Consider the following 15253-nt stretch of genomic DNA (forward strand, 5'->3'; position numbering starts at 1 on the left):
TATTTTATAACACTAAAAAAGGATAGAAAGTTTTAAAAATAAATGTCATAAAAGAAGTATAGGACCTTAACAGGGAACATCAAAAAATTTTAAGGGAAAACACTTAAGACCCAATACATAGAAAAACAATCCTTAATTACTTTCTTTAGTGTCATTTATCTGTTCCTCTATCTCCTTCATTTCCTGGAACTGGAATTTACATCTTAAGCCTTGGTAGATTCAAGTTAAATATTTTTAGCTAGTTTACATCGCAGGTGATATTATCTACTTTATATTTAATCACAGCAGGAAACATTTCTGGTTATCTCAGCATGAGTGAGGCTAAGAATAACCACTGAATTAGGGTGATTGACTTGATTGGAATGGTCTTCAGATTGTTATTACTTATCATTGATAATAAAATTTTTTATGGTCATTATAACATTTATAACAAAAGTAAAGAATCTAACAACAGTTCCCTTTTCCCATTGACATTGTAATCTATTTCTTTTGCTAATACAAATACACTTCAACTTCAATTGGACTTTTTCATATCATATATTTAATCAAATCATCTTTTCTAACTGAAGTGGTAAATCAGAGTAATAAAGTTCAGTTTGGCAAATATAACTGTAAAGTCGTGGCAGTTTTTACAGTTTTTCTTATTGTGAAATAAATCTTAGAAGAGAAATGTATAAAAAAAAAAAGAAATATACAGTACAAAGTAAAGACTAATAATAAAAAAAGAACTCTGTACCCACTACTCAGTTTTAGAAACAGAAACTTACTGGGGCTCCTGGGTGGCTCAGTTGGTTGAGCGTCTGACTTCAGCTCAGGTCATGATCTCACAGTTCGTGGGTTCAATACCCACGTCGGGCTCTGTGCTGACAGCTCAGAGCCTGGAGCCTGCTTCAAGTTCTGTGTCTTTCTCTGCCCCTCACCCACTCATGCTCTCTGCCTCCCTCTCAAAAATGAATAAACATTAAAAAAGAAAGAAAAAGAAACTTACTGGTATTGCTGAGATCTCATAAGCCCCTCCCCAGCTGTATCTCCTTCATCTATTACAGACTAGACCACTATATAGGATGGTGTTAATTGTTCCATGCTTTTTTTTTTTAATGTTTGTTTATTTTTGAGAGAGACAGAGAGACAGAGTGTGAGGGGGGAAGGGGCAGAGAGAGAGGGAGGCACAGAATCTGAAGTGGGTTCCAGGCTCTGATCTGTCAGCAACAGAGCCCAATGCGGTGTTCGAACTCACTAATGGTGAGATCATGACCTGATGACCTGATGATGACCGGATGCTTAGCCGACTGAGCCACCCAGGTGCCCCTGTTCCATGCTTTTCTTTATCATTTTACCGCTTGTAAATTTATCTCAACATATTTTTTGCCTAGTTCTGTAATTTATGTAAATGAAGCCATTTCATCTGATTCTGTGATTTGCTATTTTCAGTTTTATTTTTTAGATCCATTATTATTAGTTTAGGTGTACTTCATTCATGTTCATTACTGTATTACATTTCATTGTATGAATGCACAAAGGTTTTTCATTCTTCTGTCATTGGGCTTTGGGGTTGCTTCCAGTTTCTTGCTTGAATCAATAATGCTTCTGGGAATAGTTTGGTATGCCTGCTGGTACACACGTTGCTGGGTCATAGGGTTGTGTATTTTTAACTTAACTAGGTGCCAAATTATCTTCTGGAGCCATATATGCTCATCAAAACTGACAGTCAGACATGTTACTGTTTTCAGTCTTGTGGGTGAGAAATAATGTCTACTTAGAAAAACTTGCATTGCCCTGGTTACGAATGAAGGGAGCGCTGCCCTATGTTTGTGTACCGTCTGCCTTTCCTCTTCTGAGAGATATCTGCTCCTTGGGTTTTTCCTTAGTGATAGAGTTCTGCATATACTCCAGGATTCTGTGTCATTTTATGCATGATACCTATTTTCTGCCAGCTTGTGACATGTCCTTTCCTTCTTCTTGATGAATATAATTTCAGTTAAACGTGGTCTTTTCCTTTGCAGCTTCCCTGTATGTAGTTAGTTTATTAGTGGTTTTTTTTTTTTTTTACAGTTCCAAGAAAAAGATCTCTGTCTTGACATTGTTTTTTTAAAAAGAAAAAAAGTCCCCACCCAAAAAGAGTTTGCTCTAGCTGTTAAAAATGTAATATAATTTTAGGCAATAATAAACAGATCTTTGGAAGTACTACTGCGCTCTATTTCATATATTGTCTGTATATTTCGGTGGCTATATAAACAAACCAGGGTGACCCCTCCGGAAGTAGGGGGTGGGTCTGAAGACCAATAAAAGAACACAAGTTTAAAAGACATTGTAGCTGTGTACAAATATTTGAAGGTGTATTACAGGAAAAGAAAGAGAAAACCTAACTGAATGAAGGGTGAAAATTGCAAGGATACTTTCAGTTCGGTGTAAGGACAAGTTTGAGCTAAAACCACCAACAACGCAAGAGGTGGGGGCTCCCCTTCACTAAGCCATTCGAGCTTCATCTACCTGTGAGTGAGATCTGAGTGAACGGTTGACCTGTTAATTTCTAAGATCTCTTCCAAAGCTGTCATTCTTTGGATATCTGCAGAATGTTTCCTTGTATTTATATGTAAGAATACTATACATATTAAATATGTAATAATTAAAGCTTAGTAGCTTTGAGTTTTGGTGGTAAAACTATCATCTAGAATTTTCATATGAGACTAGAAATTTGGCCAGAGATGCCAGTGCAAACTATATTTTTTTGCAAATATCCCAAGGTTCTCATCTGTCCCTGGGATCAATAATTTACAATCAATAAAACTGAACACCTACACAAAGAATAATAAAGCTCAAAAACAAATAATTATGCTACAAATCAACAAAGTACAAAAGTGTGGGCAGATCTTGACTCCAAAAGATTAGAAACAGGCTTGAAGGAAGAGAAGAATTCTTAACACTGCAGTCATGTGGCCAAGGAAATTTTCATTTCAAGTATTTTCATTTTATCTTATTTTATTTTCATTTTTATTTGAGAGAGAGTGAGCGCAGGCAAGGGAGAGGGGAGAGGAAAAGAGAGAGAATCCCAAGTAGGCTCCACGCTCATTGTGGAGCCTGATGTGGGACTCAGTCCCAGGACTGTAAGATCATGACCTGAACCCATATCAAGAGTTGGATGCTTAACACACTGAGCTACGCAGGCACCCCTCATTTAAAACATTTTTAAAACTCCTAAAAAAGATAGGGACTTTTCAAGATTTAGTGAAAGACACTTCCAAGCATAGAAAACAGTGTATAAACTCGTATTGATGCCCAGATGATCTCACTAAAAACTATAGCATTTAGCATACCTAGCTTAGCATATTAGCATTTAGCTTAGCCATGTGGGTGGGAATAAAAATAATAACAGAAATTTTTAAACTATAGGATGTGACTTATTAGTGGATTATGAATTCAATGAGTTGTGATCAGAATTTTTTTAATGATATATAATTTTAAAATCAGAATGTTCTAGTATAGAAACTACCAGAGGGCATCATATATTATAAAGGTAAGTATGTTTCATAGAACATCCTGGATCACAATGCAAAGCATCTTTCTGTGAGACACAGTCAAATCAGAATGAAAGTTGCTAGCGTAGAAGGTAAGAGCTAGAATTTAGATTTTAGAGACTGCTTGGAGGTAAATTCCAGCTTTGCACTTTACTGACTTTGTGACCTTAGGAAAGCTACTTTTCCTTTCCTGTGCCTAATTTTTCTGTAAAAATAGTGATGATGATAGTGCCTACGGCCCTTAGAACAATGCCTGGGCAATTATAAATACTCAATTAATATTAGTCTGTTTCTTGGTTTGCCTGCCTCACATATGATGGAAGCCTACAAAAGTCTTTTTTAGACTCTTTCCCATGTTGCGAGGAGTCATTCGGACGCTGTGAGATAGCAACAAATCCACCTACCAGGGCACACATTACAGTTTAGTTACACTACAGGAAATGAGGGAGCACTAATTAATGATACCAGTGTCAACCTGTCACATGGAGAACCTGTTCTGTCCTTCCAGGAGAGCTTTGTTTTACTATATGCAGTATATGACCGTCTACAAACCGTGCAAACTGACAAGGGCACCAGTGTCAACTGTATGTTACCGTAGTAAAGTTGAACTTCTAATTTTTAGATTATAAATTTAAATTGGAATTTTAGGGGCACGTGAGAGCCTCAGTTAAGCATCCGACTTTGGCTCAGGTCAGGATTCAATGCTCATGGGTTCAATGCCTACACTGGGCTCTGTGCTGACAGCCCAGAGCCTGGAGCCTGCTTCAGATTCTGTGTCTCCCTCTGTCTCTGCCCCTGCCCTGCTCACACTCTGTCTCTTAAAATAAATAAGCATAATTAATTAATTAATTAATTAAACATTTTAAATAAATAAATATTTTCAAGATAAACATTTAAAATAAATAAACTAAAAATAAATAACATTTAAAAAAATAAACATTTATTTAAAATAAGTAAACATTTTAAATAAATAAATCGAAATTCTAGTAGGTTCTTCCTACACAGCAGTGATCTGTTTTGCATATCCCCCTGGCATTCTAGCACCACACCTCAGAGGTCACTGGTCTAAGCCATAAACTCAGAAGGGGAGATTTTGTTTAATTCATCATTGTAATTGTGTTGTGCATGGTACATATAACAAGCTCAATAAGAGTTTTGTTTTTTTAAATATTTTTTTAATGTTTATTTTTGGGAGATAGGCAGAGCGGGAGAGGGGCATAGAGAGAGGGAGACACAGAATCTGAAGCAGGCTCCAGGCTCTGAGCTGTCAGCACAGAGCCCGATGCGGGACTCGAACCCACAAAGCGCAGGATCGTGATCTGGGCCGAAGTAAGACACTCCACCAACTGAGCCACCCAGGTGCCCCTCGATAAGAGGTCTGCATGTATGAAACTTGAGGTTTTCTGTGATGTTTGAAGGTAACTCAGACATGTGCATATATACTATGTACTCGTAAATTTTGACATTTTGCTGGCATTTGTTTTAAGATTCTACTGTTTTAAGAAGAAAACGAATTGTTGAAAATAAGCAGAGGCGTCTTTTAGAACAGAAAAGACAAAATTCTGGATCTGTGGGACAGAAGTACAATGAGCAAATGAATGTGAGTACAGAATTAGTAAAAATCTCAATTCTGTGGTGAAAAATTGCTTGGAAAACAATGTTCTCAAAGGACTGTGCTTTTGCTATAAACTGTGGACCACTACGTAAATATAAGTATAGCCAAAGTCATTATGAGACAGCCTGGGAATCTATTCTAGGAACTTACTGTACTAGACTTATTTGCTATACTCTAATTTGCCTATATGATCAATTCCTAATGAAGCTTTTAAACCAACTTTAACAAATCACCATTATTCTTTTTTTTTTAATTGTTTCTCTTTTTTTTAGTGTTTGTTTATTATTGACAGAGAGAGACAGAGCGTGAGTAGGGGAGGGGCAAAGAGAGAGAGAGAGACAGAGCGTGAGTGGGGGAGGGGCAGAGAGAGAGGGAGACACAGAATCTGAAACAGGCTCCAGGCTCTGAGCTGTCAGCACAGAGCCCGACGCGGGCTCGAACTCACGGACAGCAAGCTCATGACCTGAGCTGAAGTCAGACGCTCAACCGACTGAGCCACCCAGGTGCCCCAACAAATCACCATTACTCTTTTATTTTGTTATTTATAGTCACCTCTGGATTACCAACATGTTTATTTACAACAAAGTTTTTAAATATACGTTAAAAAAGAAAAGTAAGTTAGAGCCCTGGATAGAGGAAGTATGTATGTTAATCATGAAGACTAATCTAGTTTCGTGTGTTTAAATATCCTCTTTGGATCTGGGCTTCCTGGAAGACATGGCAAAAGGAAAATAGGATGAGGGAGGTGTACAGTTCTCAGGAATTATTGATAATGATGCTGTTGGGGGTTCAGTACATTAAAAGACACTTCCCACTGAGGCTTTTCTGTAGGGCATGTTGAGTTCATAACAGATCTATTCCTATAAACAGTCAACAATGAATGAATAAGGAGTTTCATATGGCTGTTTGAGATAGAGATCTTCAGTAAAAGTCAAAAGGTTAATAACAGTAATTTTAAAATTAGTGGAGGTGATTCTGTGAGAGCAAAGTAAACAGAGGTCTAGAGGTCTTACTGATCCAAGGATTGAATTTAAAATATTAAAACATCTAGATGGGTGAGTAAATCGCATTTCACTTGGAATTTCTACTTTAAATACCACTTCTTTTGATTTTTTAATAGAACTAGAATAGATTGCCTTATGAAGAATTTATATCCGAGTTATGAGTTGAGGATTCTATTGTTTGTGTATCATAAGAACTATTAATTTTTTATATGGATAAGATTTTTAATATGAAGAAAACCACAAAATATTCTTAATGGCAAGACGAAAGTCATGTAGTTGTATGTATCGTGTGAATAAAGCTGCCCCACTACCGACATACTCTTACTGCTTCATAACATAGTGCTCACTCACAGACATAACTTACTGATTACAAATACAATTATGCCTCCTAAGTCCTTCCTTTTTAACGTCCACATTGTTCACATCAAACATCTCAAAATCTGTCAAGTGAACAATTTTTTCTTTATTTTTATTAATATATTTTAAATTCTAAAGCAATATGTACTTGTTCTAACCAAAAAACAAACAAAGTTTTAAGTGCTTGTGATTAGTGCCCTCTCCAAATTCTTTTTTATTTTTCTGGGTCTTATTCTGTCCCATGTGTTCTCCCTCTGCACTCGGTCTTACTGTTTTTAGAGTCTGTTTTTGCTTTTCTTTCCAGAAGCCTCACTCCCATCTTTACACACATCTTCCATTCACACGGCTGTTTAAACATCTTCCAGAGTCTTAGCGTTAGAATAGGTGAATCAAAATCAAGTTTTGAAGTTTAACTTTCTCATCCCTTTTGTTTTGTTTTGATTTTTTTTTGTTTTGTTTTGCTTTCTAACTAAGGATCCTACTACACAGGGGTTCAGTCACCCAGGAGTGTCCACCATGCCCCCACAACCAGTCACCATGTACTGGGAAACGTGCTTTATCCAACTGGATCTGCCCAGCCCACCACTTCCACATGGAAAGCACCTGAAAGAGACCAGTGAAAGCTAGAAAAGGCAGAGATGCCACTTGGTGCCTGGACTGGGTCAGTCCAGTGAGCCTCCCATCTGCGGTGGAGGCCAGGCGAGGCCGCCCAGGCCATGAAAGGAGGGCTCTTGCGCAAACCTGCACCAGCGGCTGTTTGGATCCGGCCGAGCACAGGCCAGGGGTGGGGAGTGGCAGCCAGGCCCTGTCCTGTGTGAGAGGCAGTCCCTGCCCACTGCAGGGCATTTTGGGGTCCTTCTGGGCCGGAGAGCCGAGCGGTGCACCAGCGGCCAGTGCTGTGAGAGCTCCCGCTTGGCTGTTCCGAGCCGGACACCTGTCCCAGACATCAGTCACCTGCGGCCGCCCCCACCTTGCAACGACAAACGGAGGTTAGAAGCCTCAAGGGAAATGTTTGCTGTTCCTTTAGGCAGCACCTTACTTCCTTCTTCCAAGCATCCACGACAACACAGCAACCTGAAATTTTTTCAAAATTGACATAAAATATATATTTTTTAATATTCAGGTACCCTAGAAAGGACTTATTCTAGTAATTCTTGATTTCTGATAAAAAAAAAAAAAAAAACCCACAGGTTACATGAGCAGTGATAACCAAAAACATATAGAGTGAATACGGGTTTGTTTAATGTATAATAATGAATATTTAATATGGAATTATGTTCTGATTTCATGTTATATTTTTATAGAATTTTGGACAAAGTGTCCAGCTAAGTTCAAGGGAGCCAAAACAAACAACAAGGGGTACTTCTGATGTTGAAGAAGGTATGTTTCGGTTTAAAATTTCTCTCTGAGCTTTGTTCCCCATGATTTCATATTTTGTTACGTGTATTTTCCTAAGTGCACACATACCTGAGCGGTGAACCACCATGTGGGGGCTGAGCCCCCCTTGCCCTGCACATTCAGGCTGTTGCCAGGTTTTTTATTCTAAATAATAATGTATTGGATGGATGTGAGGACGATCTGGCTGCGACCTCTGTCACCCCATCGATCACCAGGGTTGATTTGGCTGATCTGGCTGGCTAGGCGGGTGTCCCCTTCCTCCCTCACCGGTCCATCTGCGTCCCTTCCAAAGCTGAGCGCTGGGTCGAAGAGGACGACATTCCCCTATAGAGGAGGACCGTGCTTCCATCAAGGGTATACGATTAGCTGCGCTCCCCTGCTAGAACCTCCAAACTAGCTCTCAAGGTCCATTTGTAGGAAAACGTAGGGTAGTCTAGCTTCCAAGACTCCAGACACATCCACATGAGGCACTGCAAGTGGCAGTTGCCTTTCTTTAAAAAAAAAGAAAGAATAATAATAGTAATTAATAATAATAATGATGATGTTGATGACGATGATGTATTGGACATCTTTCTACATGAAGCTTTTTCCTCACTTTTCAACCATTTCCATGAGATGGAGATTCCCAGAATTAAAATTACACTATTTGCCATGTCATTGACATCCAATAAATACTTGTTGAGTGAAACTCTGTATTACATGAATACTGGATCAGAGGGAATAAGCATTGTTATAGCTGTACATATATATCCCTAAAATACTTTCCTGAAAAACATCATTTAAAACTTTTCTGGGATGTGAACCAACTTGAGGTGCAATTATTTCTATGATTTGTTTACATGATAGGCAAAGAAATTGTGTTTTATTGTTGATTTGTATTCCTTTTATTAATAACATGCTTCATTGTTTTGTATGTGTGTTAACTTGTGGTGATTTGGTCCTTCATACTCTTATTTCCTGTAGGTACCGGAGCTCGGGTATTTCCTTAGTGATTCCTGCAAATTCCTTAAATGTCAGGAGTTCTTTTCTTCATATTAGTTGCAAATGTTTTTACCACTTTATTATTTGCTTTTTATTCCACTTATATGTTTACATATAGAAGTCTTCCTTTGCATTTTTCATTCAGCAGATGACAGCTAATTTCCTGCATATAAGTAAAGATTGGATACACTATAATGAACAAAATATATAAAAGTCTTGCCCTTCAAAAATTTAAAGTCTATTAGGGAAGACTGGCCTTTAAATAAACATGTTTTAGTCTTTTCTTAGTGATTTTTCCATTACTTTTAAGATCAAAGAACCTTTCCCATACAGAAATTCAGAAGTGTTTCTTTCTTTCTCCTCCAGATTGCTTTAATGGTGTGATTCATTAAATTAAATTCTTTAGTTACCTTTGATTTTGTTTAAACATATGATGTAATAGAAAACTGCAAATTGATTCTTGTAAAAGCAACAAACTAATTTCTTGAGTTATCTCTCCCTTCTCTCAAGACTCTGATGCTTCTTTGATAAGTTAAGTTCTTCGATCTGATTGGGTCTTTTTTCTAAGCTGTCAGTTCAGTTCAGCTCATTAGCTCACTTTCTAACTTTTCCTTACTTTCCTTCTCTTTTACTCTTTTGTATCTTAATTGTTATTATAAAGACAATCTAGAAGTGCCTGGGTGGCTCAGTGAGTTAAGTGTAGGTCTCTTGGTTTCAGCTTAGGTCATGATCTCACAGTTCCTGAGTTTGAGCCCCATGTCGGTCTCTGCACTGACAGCTCGGAGCCTGCTTGGGATTCTCTCTCCCTGTCTCTCTGCCCTTACCCCTCCCAGGTGTGTACCCTCTGTTTCTCTTTCTCACGCTCAAAAAAAAAAAAAAAAAAAAAAAAGAATCTACTTCATCATCTCTTTGTACTAACAATGAATAACAAAAACACAACACAGGAATAATCAATCTAAACATGCTGCATTTTTCCTTTAGCTCAGATAACGTGCCAGGAATGTTTATTGCCTCGCCATCACTTTGACTTTCTGTGTTTTAATTAGGGATGGGAACATGCTAGATACGAATAATCTTGATAAATAAAATGCGAAGTAACAGATTTACAGGGTTTCTTTTTGTGAAGTGAATACATACAAGCACATGTCCGTTAAGTAGGTGTAAGAGAAAATCCCAAAGAGAAAAAAGGATCGAAGAGTAATTAATGTAAAGTTTCTGTAGTTTCAGATAGTACTTCTGAGTTTTTGATGGCTGAAAACCTAGTGAAAGCTTCAGTGCCTGAGGATGAAATTCTCACTGTCATAAATAGCAAGCAGCTACAGAAACCAAATCTGACTTCAAATAAGACCCCGCCGTTCAACATCTGTGCACTGTCAGCTGATGAACAGAAGATCCTACAGTCCCTGAGTCGTCTCAATGAGAGGCTGTCCTGTAAGTGTGGAAGATCACCTTTTGTGAGAAATGTTACACTTCGTACTTAGATAATTGTAATTTAAAATTTATTTTAACTTAATAATTAGAAATAAGAATCCTCAATATGGGTAGTCTCACAGAAAATCCTCCCTCCATAAAGTTGGGCCTCCCAAAGAGCTACACCCCACAGATACACACACACACACACACACACACACAGGTGGAAAAGCATGTACATCTTGAACTTCAGCACTGAGCCAGTGAGGGCGGAAAACAGGCAGGCTTTGTTCACCTCTCTGTGTCTGTGTGTGTGTCTGCGTAGGTTGTAGCCCTTGCCCTATGTTTTGTTAATAGCAGCCTCATACTAAAGGAAATGCTAAAGAATGCACTTTAGCAGACCAAAAGTAATTTCAGATGGACAGTCTGAGAGTGTAAATTTGAAAAAACATTGGATAAAATACTAAATGTAATAAAGTAGTGTGTGTTTCAAAGAAAAAAACATTACTATTAGAATGCCTACTAAAGGGAGCACCTGTGTGGCTCAGTCAGTTAAGTGTCCCACTCTGTTTTGGCTCTGGTCATGATTTCACGGTTCGTGAGATCGAGCCCCACATCGGGAATCTCTCTCTCACTTTCTCCCTGCCCCTCTCCTACTCATGTGCTTGCTCTCTGTCTCAAAATAAATAAACATCTTTTAAAATGCCTTTTAAAAGTAATGCATAAGTTGGGAGAACATAAATGGTGTTAAGTTGCGTTGGGATTCTTCTTAAGGAATTTGGTGCAGATTAACTTTTTTCCATTCATATATAGTTACATACAGTGTTATATTAGTTCCAGATGTACAATGTACTAATTCGACCATTGTATACATTACTCAGTGCTCATCACAATAAGTGAACTCTTTTTTTTTTAAGTTTATTTATTTATTTTGAGAGAGAGAACGTGTGCACGTGGGGCAGAGAAAGAGAGAGAGAGAGAAAATCTCAAGGAGGCTCTGCACTGTCAGTGTGGAGCCCAACTCGGGGCTTGATCCCACAAATGATGAGATCATGGCCTGAGGCAAAGTCAAGGGTTGGATGCTCAACCGACTGAGCCACCCAGGCACCCAATAAGGGAACTCTTAATCGGAACTCTTAAAGCTGAAAATAAAGAAGATAGAAAATATGTACCAAACAAATTCTAACCACAGGCAAATTGGTTTCAGTGTCTTATTATGAGACAAAATAGAAAACATTAAATTACATTAAAAAGATCATGATGACCAAAGTTTTAATTCAGGGATTAACCAAGAAATTAAAAAGGAAATTAAAAAGTACATAGAAGCCAATGAAAATGAAACCACAACAGTCCCAAACCTCTGGGACACAGCAAAGGCTGTCATAACAGGGAAGTATACAGCAACCCAGGCCTTCCTAAAGAAGGAAGAAAGGTCGCAGATACACAACCTAACCTTACACCTAAAACAGCTAGACAAAGAAGAGCAGACAATGCCCAACACCAGCAGAAAAAGGGAAATAATAAAGATTAGAGCAAAATCCAATGATATTGAAATCATAAAAACAGAAAAACAGATCAATGAAATCAGGAGCTGGTTCTTTGAAAGAATTAACAAAATTGATAAACACCTAACCATTTTGATCAAAAAGAAAAAGGAAAAGACTCAAATAAATAAAATCACAAATGAAAGAGGGGAGATCACAACCAACACAGCAGAAATACAAACATTAGGGGCGCCTGGGTGGCGCAGTCGGTTAAGCGTCCGACTTCAGCCAGGTCACGATCTCGCGGTCTGTGAGTTCGAGCCCCGCGTCAGGCTCTGGGCTGATGGCTCAGAGCCTGGAGCCTGTTTCCGATTCTGTGTCTCCCTCTCTCTCTGCCCCTCCCTCGTTTGTGCTCTGTCTCTGTCCCAAAAATAAATAAATGTTGAAAAAAAAAAAAACTTAAAAAAAAAAAAAAAGAAATACAAACATTAATAAGAGAATATTATGAGCAATGATATGCCAACAAATTAGGCAATCTGTAAGAAATGGACAAATTTCTGGAAACATATCAACTACCAAAACTAAAACAGGAAGAAATAGAAAATTTGAACAGACTCATAACCAGCAAAGAAATTGAATTAGTAATCAAAAATCTCCCAAAAAACAAGAGTCCTAGGCTGGATGGCTTTCCAGGGGAATTCTACCAAACATTTAAAGAAGAGTTAACACCTATTCTCTTGAAGCTGTTCCAAAAAATAGAAATGGAAGGAAAATTTCCAAACTCATTCTGCAAGGCCAGCACTTCATTACCCTGATTCCAAAACAAAGACCCCACTAAAAAGGAGAGCTACAGACCGATTTCCCTGATGACCATGGATGCAAAAATTCTCAAGATACTAGCAAACCAGATCCAATAATACATTTAAAGAATTATTCATCACAATCAAGTGGGATTTATTCCTGTGATGCAGAGCTGGTTCAATGTCCACAAATCAATCATGGTGATAAATGACATTAATAAAAGAAAGAATAAGAAGCACAAGATTCTCTCAATAGATGAAGAGAAAGCATTTGACAAAATACAGCATCCTTTCTTTTTAAAAACATTTTAGTGTTTATTTCTGAGAGAGAGACAGAGCATGAGTCGGGGAGGGGCAGAGAGAGAGGGAGACACAGAATCTGAAGCAGGCTCCAGGCTCTGAGCTGTCATCACAGAGCCCGACGCGGGGCTCAAACTCACAGAATGTGAGATCATGACCTGAGCCGAAGTCGGACACTCAACCAACTGAGCCACCCAGGCACCCCCAAAATACAAAATACTTTCTTGATAAAAACCCTCAAGAATATAGGGATGGAAGGATCATACCTCAAGCTTATAAAGCCCATATATGAAAGACCCACAGCTAATATCATCCTCAATGGGGAAAAACAGAACTTTCCCCCAAGGTCAGCAGAAGTCTCCCACTATTGCATGAGGGTCACAAAATTCTCTGGCACAAAACTTGTCAGAGATACAAAGCAAAGTTGACAACTGTGAGGACAGAAAACTTCCCTGCTCCCCCACGATGAGACCAAAAAGAGCAAAGTAGCAAGCACTAGAACTCTGCCAGAGGAGAGGCAGGAGCCTACAGAGAGCCTGGCTGGGTTGTGCAGGCACACAGGGAGGCCAGACACTAAGAGTGGAGTAGGAACATTGAAGAAAAAACCTCCATGACCCTGCAGAAACATAGAACAACACCAGAGGGATGTAAACCAATGAGGGACTAAAGGCACAAACAACAAAGCCCAAACCCAGGGGCACCTGCTGGCTCAGTGGAGCAGGGGACTTTTGATCTCAGGTCAGAGTTGAAGCCCCATGTTAGGTGCAGAGCCTACTTAAAAAAAAAAAAAAAAAAAAAAAAAAAAAAAAAAAGTCTCGGGCTCCTGAGTAGCTGCATCATTAAGCATCTGACTTTGGCTCAGTTCATGATCTTACAGTTCATGAGTTCAAGCTCTGCATTGGATGAGCTCAAGCCCCACTTCTTTCTCTCTTTCTCCCTCACTCTCTCTCCCTGTGCCCTTCCTGGGATTCTCTCTTTCTGTCTCTGCCCTCGCTCACTTGTGCCCTTTCTGTCTCTCTCAAAAACAAAAACAGAACCAAAAACTCAATTCCTGGTGATTAACCACACACGCACCCCAGTTGCCTAGCAGAATAGGCATCCCCATTTCCTGGCATAAGTCCTATTTGCCTCACTAACCACCATTGTAAACATAAAGTTTAGCATTCAGTCAAAAATTAACAAACACCAAAAAAGTGAGGAAAGACGCTCACTGTCAAGGGACAAAGCAGGCAGCAGACACAGACCCAGAGGTGACTCACACACTGGAACTCTCGTGCAGATGCTTTAAGTGGCTGTGACTAACGTATTAAAGGTTCTAGGGGGGAAGGGAGGCAGGTACACATGCTGCAGCCTCTTTCTGCTGGAGGAGAGTCCCAGGCAGCTGGATGCTACATGCCGCCCTCACAAGGTGTCAGTGCCTGTCCTGGGGTCCCAGGCAGCACACCAACAGAAAAGCCACAACTGCTGGGGTCATGTTCAGACAAGCTATCGCTCCATATTGGAAAAAAGGGATACCAGGTAGAGATTAAAGTGAACTCCTATCAAATATCATATGTAAAATTTAGTGCCAAATTACTGTGATTAAAGATTAAATATGAAATAAAATATATAAAGCTTCTGAGAGATTATATAAAAATATTTTCTAACCTCAGGGTAAGGAAATATTTCTTAGAGCACATGGAACATGATCCAAAGAGGATAAAAATAATGAATTTGACTATATCAAAATTATAAACTTGTCTTTGTATCAAAACATGATTAAAACAAGGAAAAAGGCATGATGTGAGAGAATATTTATTTTTTTTTTCAACGTTTATTTATTTTTGGGACAGAGAGAGACAGAGCATGAACGGGGGAGGGGCAGAGAGAAAGGGAGACACAGCATCGGAAGCAGGCTCCAGGCTCTGAGCCATCAGCCCAGAGCCTGACGTGGGGCTCGAACTCACGGACCGCGAGATCGTGACCTGGCTGAAGTCGGACGCTTAACCGACTGCGCCACCCAGGCGCCCCAGAATATTTAGAACACATACAAGAAGGACTCATATTGGGGCACCTGGGTGGCTCAGTCAGTTGGGCTCTGTGCTGTCAGTGTGGAGCCTGCTTGGGATTCGCTCTTTCCCTCTCTCCCCCTCCCCAACTCACACTGTCTCTGTCTCTGTCAAAATAAATGAATAAACTTTAAAATAAAGAAGAAGAAGGACTCATATTCACAGTATATAAATAGGGGTGCCTGGGTGGCTCAGTTGGGGTTGAGCCTCCAGCTCTTGATTTCCACTCAGGTCACGATCCCAGGGTCGTATGTTGGACTCTGTGCTGGGCATGGAGCATAGAGAGGTTCGCTCGCTCTCTCTCTCTCTCTCTCTCTCTCTCTGCCCCTCCCCACCTCTCT

The 15253-nt window shown here is 39.3% G+C and overlaps 1 protein-coding gene across 16 annotated transcripts in view; it reads left to right on the forward strand.

Moving 5' to 3' along the window:
• CEP126 (centrosomal protein 126) overlaps positions 1 to 15253 on the forward strand; it is a 103171-nt gene that overhangs the window by 71438 nt on the left and 16480 nt on the right. For 12 of the 16 annotated variants that reach the window (XM_019811191.3, XM_045038175.1, XM_006936576.5 and 9 more), the window contains 3 exons: positions 5003 to 5115; positions 7796 to 7871; positions 10092 to 10301. In XM_019811191.3, the coding sequence (XP_019666750.2) occupies positions 5003 to 5115; positions 7796 to 7871; positions 10092 to 10301 (399 nt within the window). Of the gene's footprint in view, positions 1 to 5002; positions 5116 to 6965; positions 7481 to 7795; positions 7872 to 10091; positions 10302 to 15253 lie in introns of those variants that run through there. The other 4 variants (XM_045038176.1, XM_019811193.3, XR_006585837.1 and 1 more) reach the window with 3 other exon arrangements.

Source organism: Felis catus, chromosome D1 (assembly GCF_018350175.1).
Source record: "Felis catus isolate Fca126 chromosome D1, F.catus_Fca126_mat1.0, whole genome shotgun sequence".
Lineage (NCBI taxonomy): Eukaryota > Metazoa > Chordata > Mammalia > Carnivora > Felidae > Felis > Felis catus.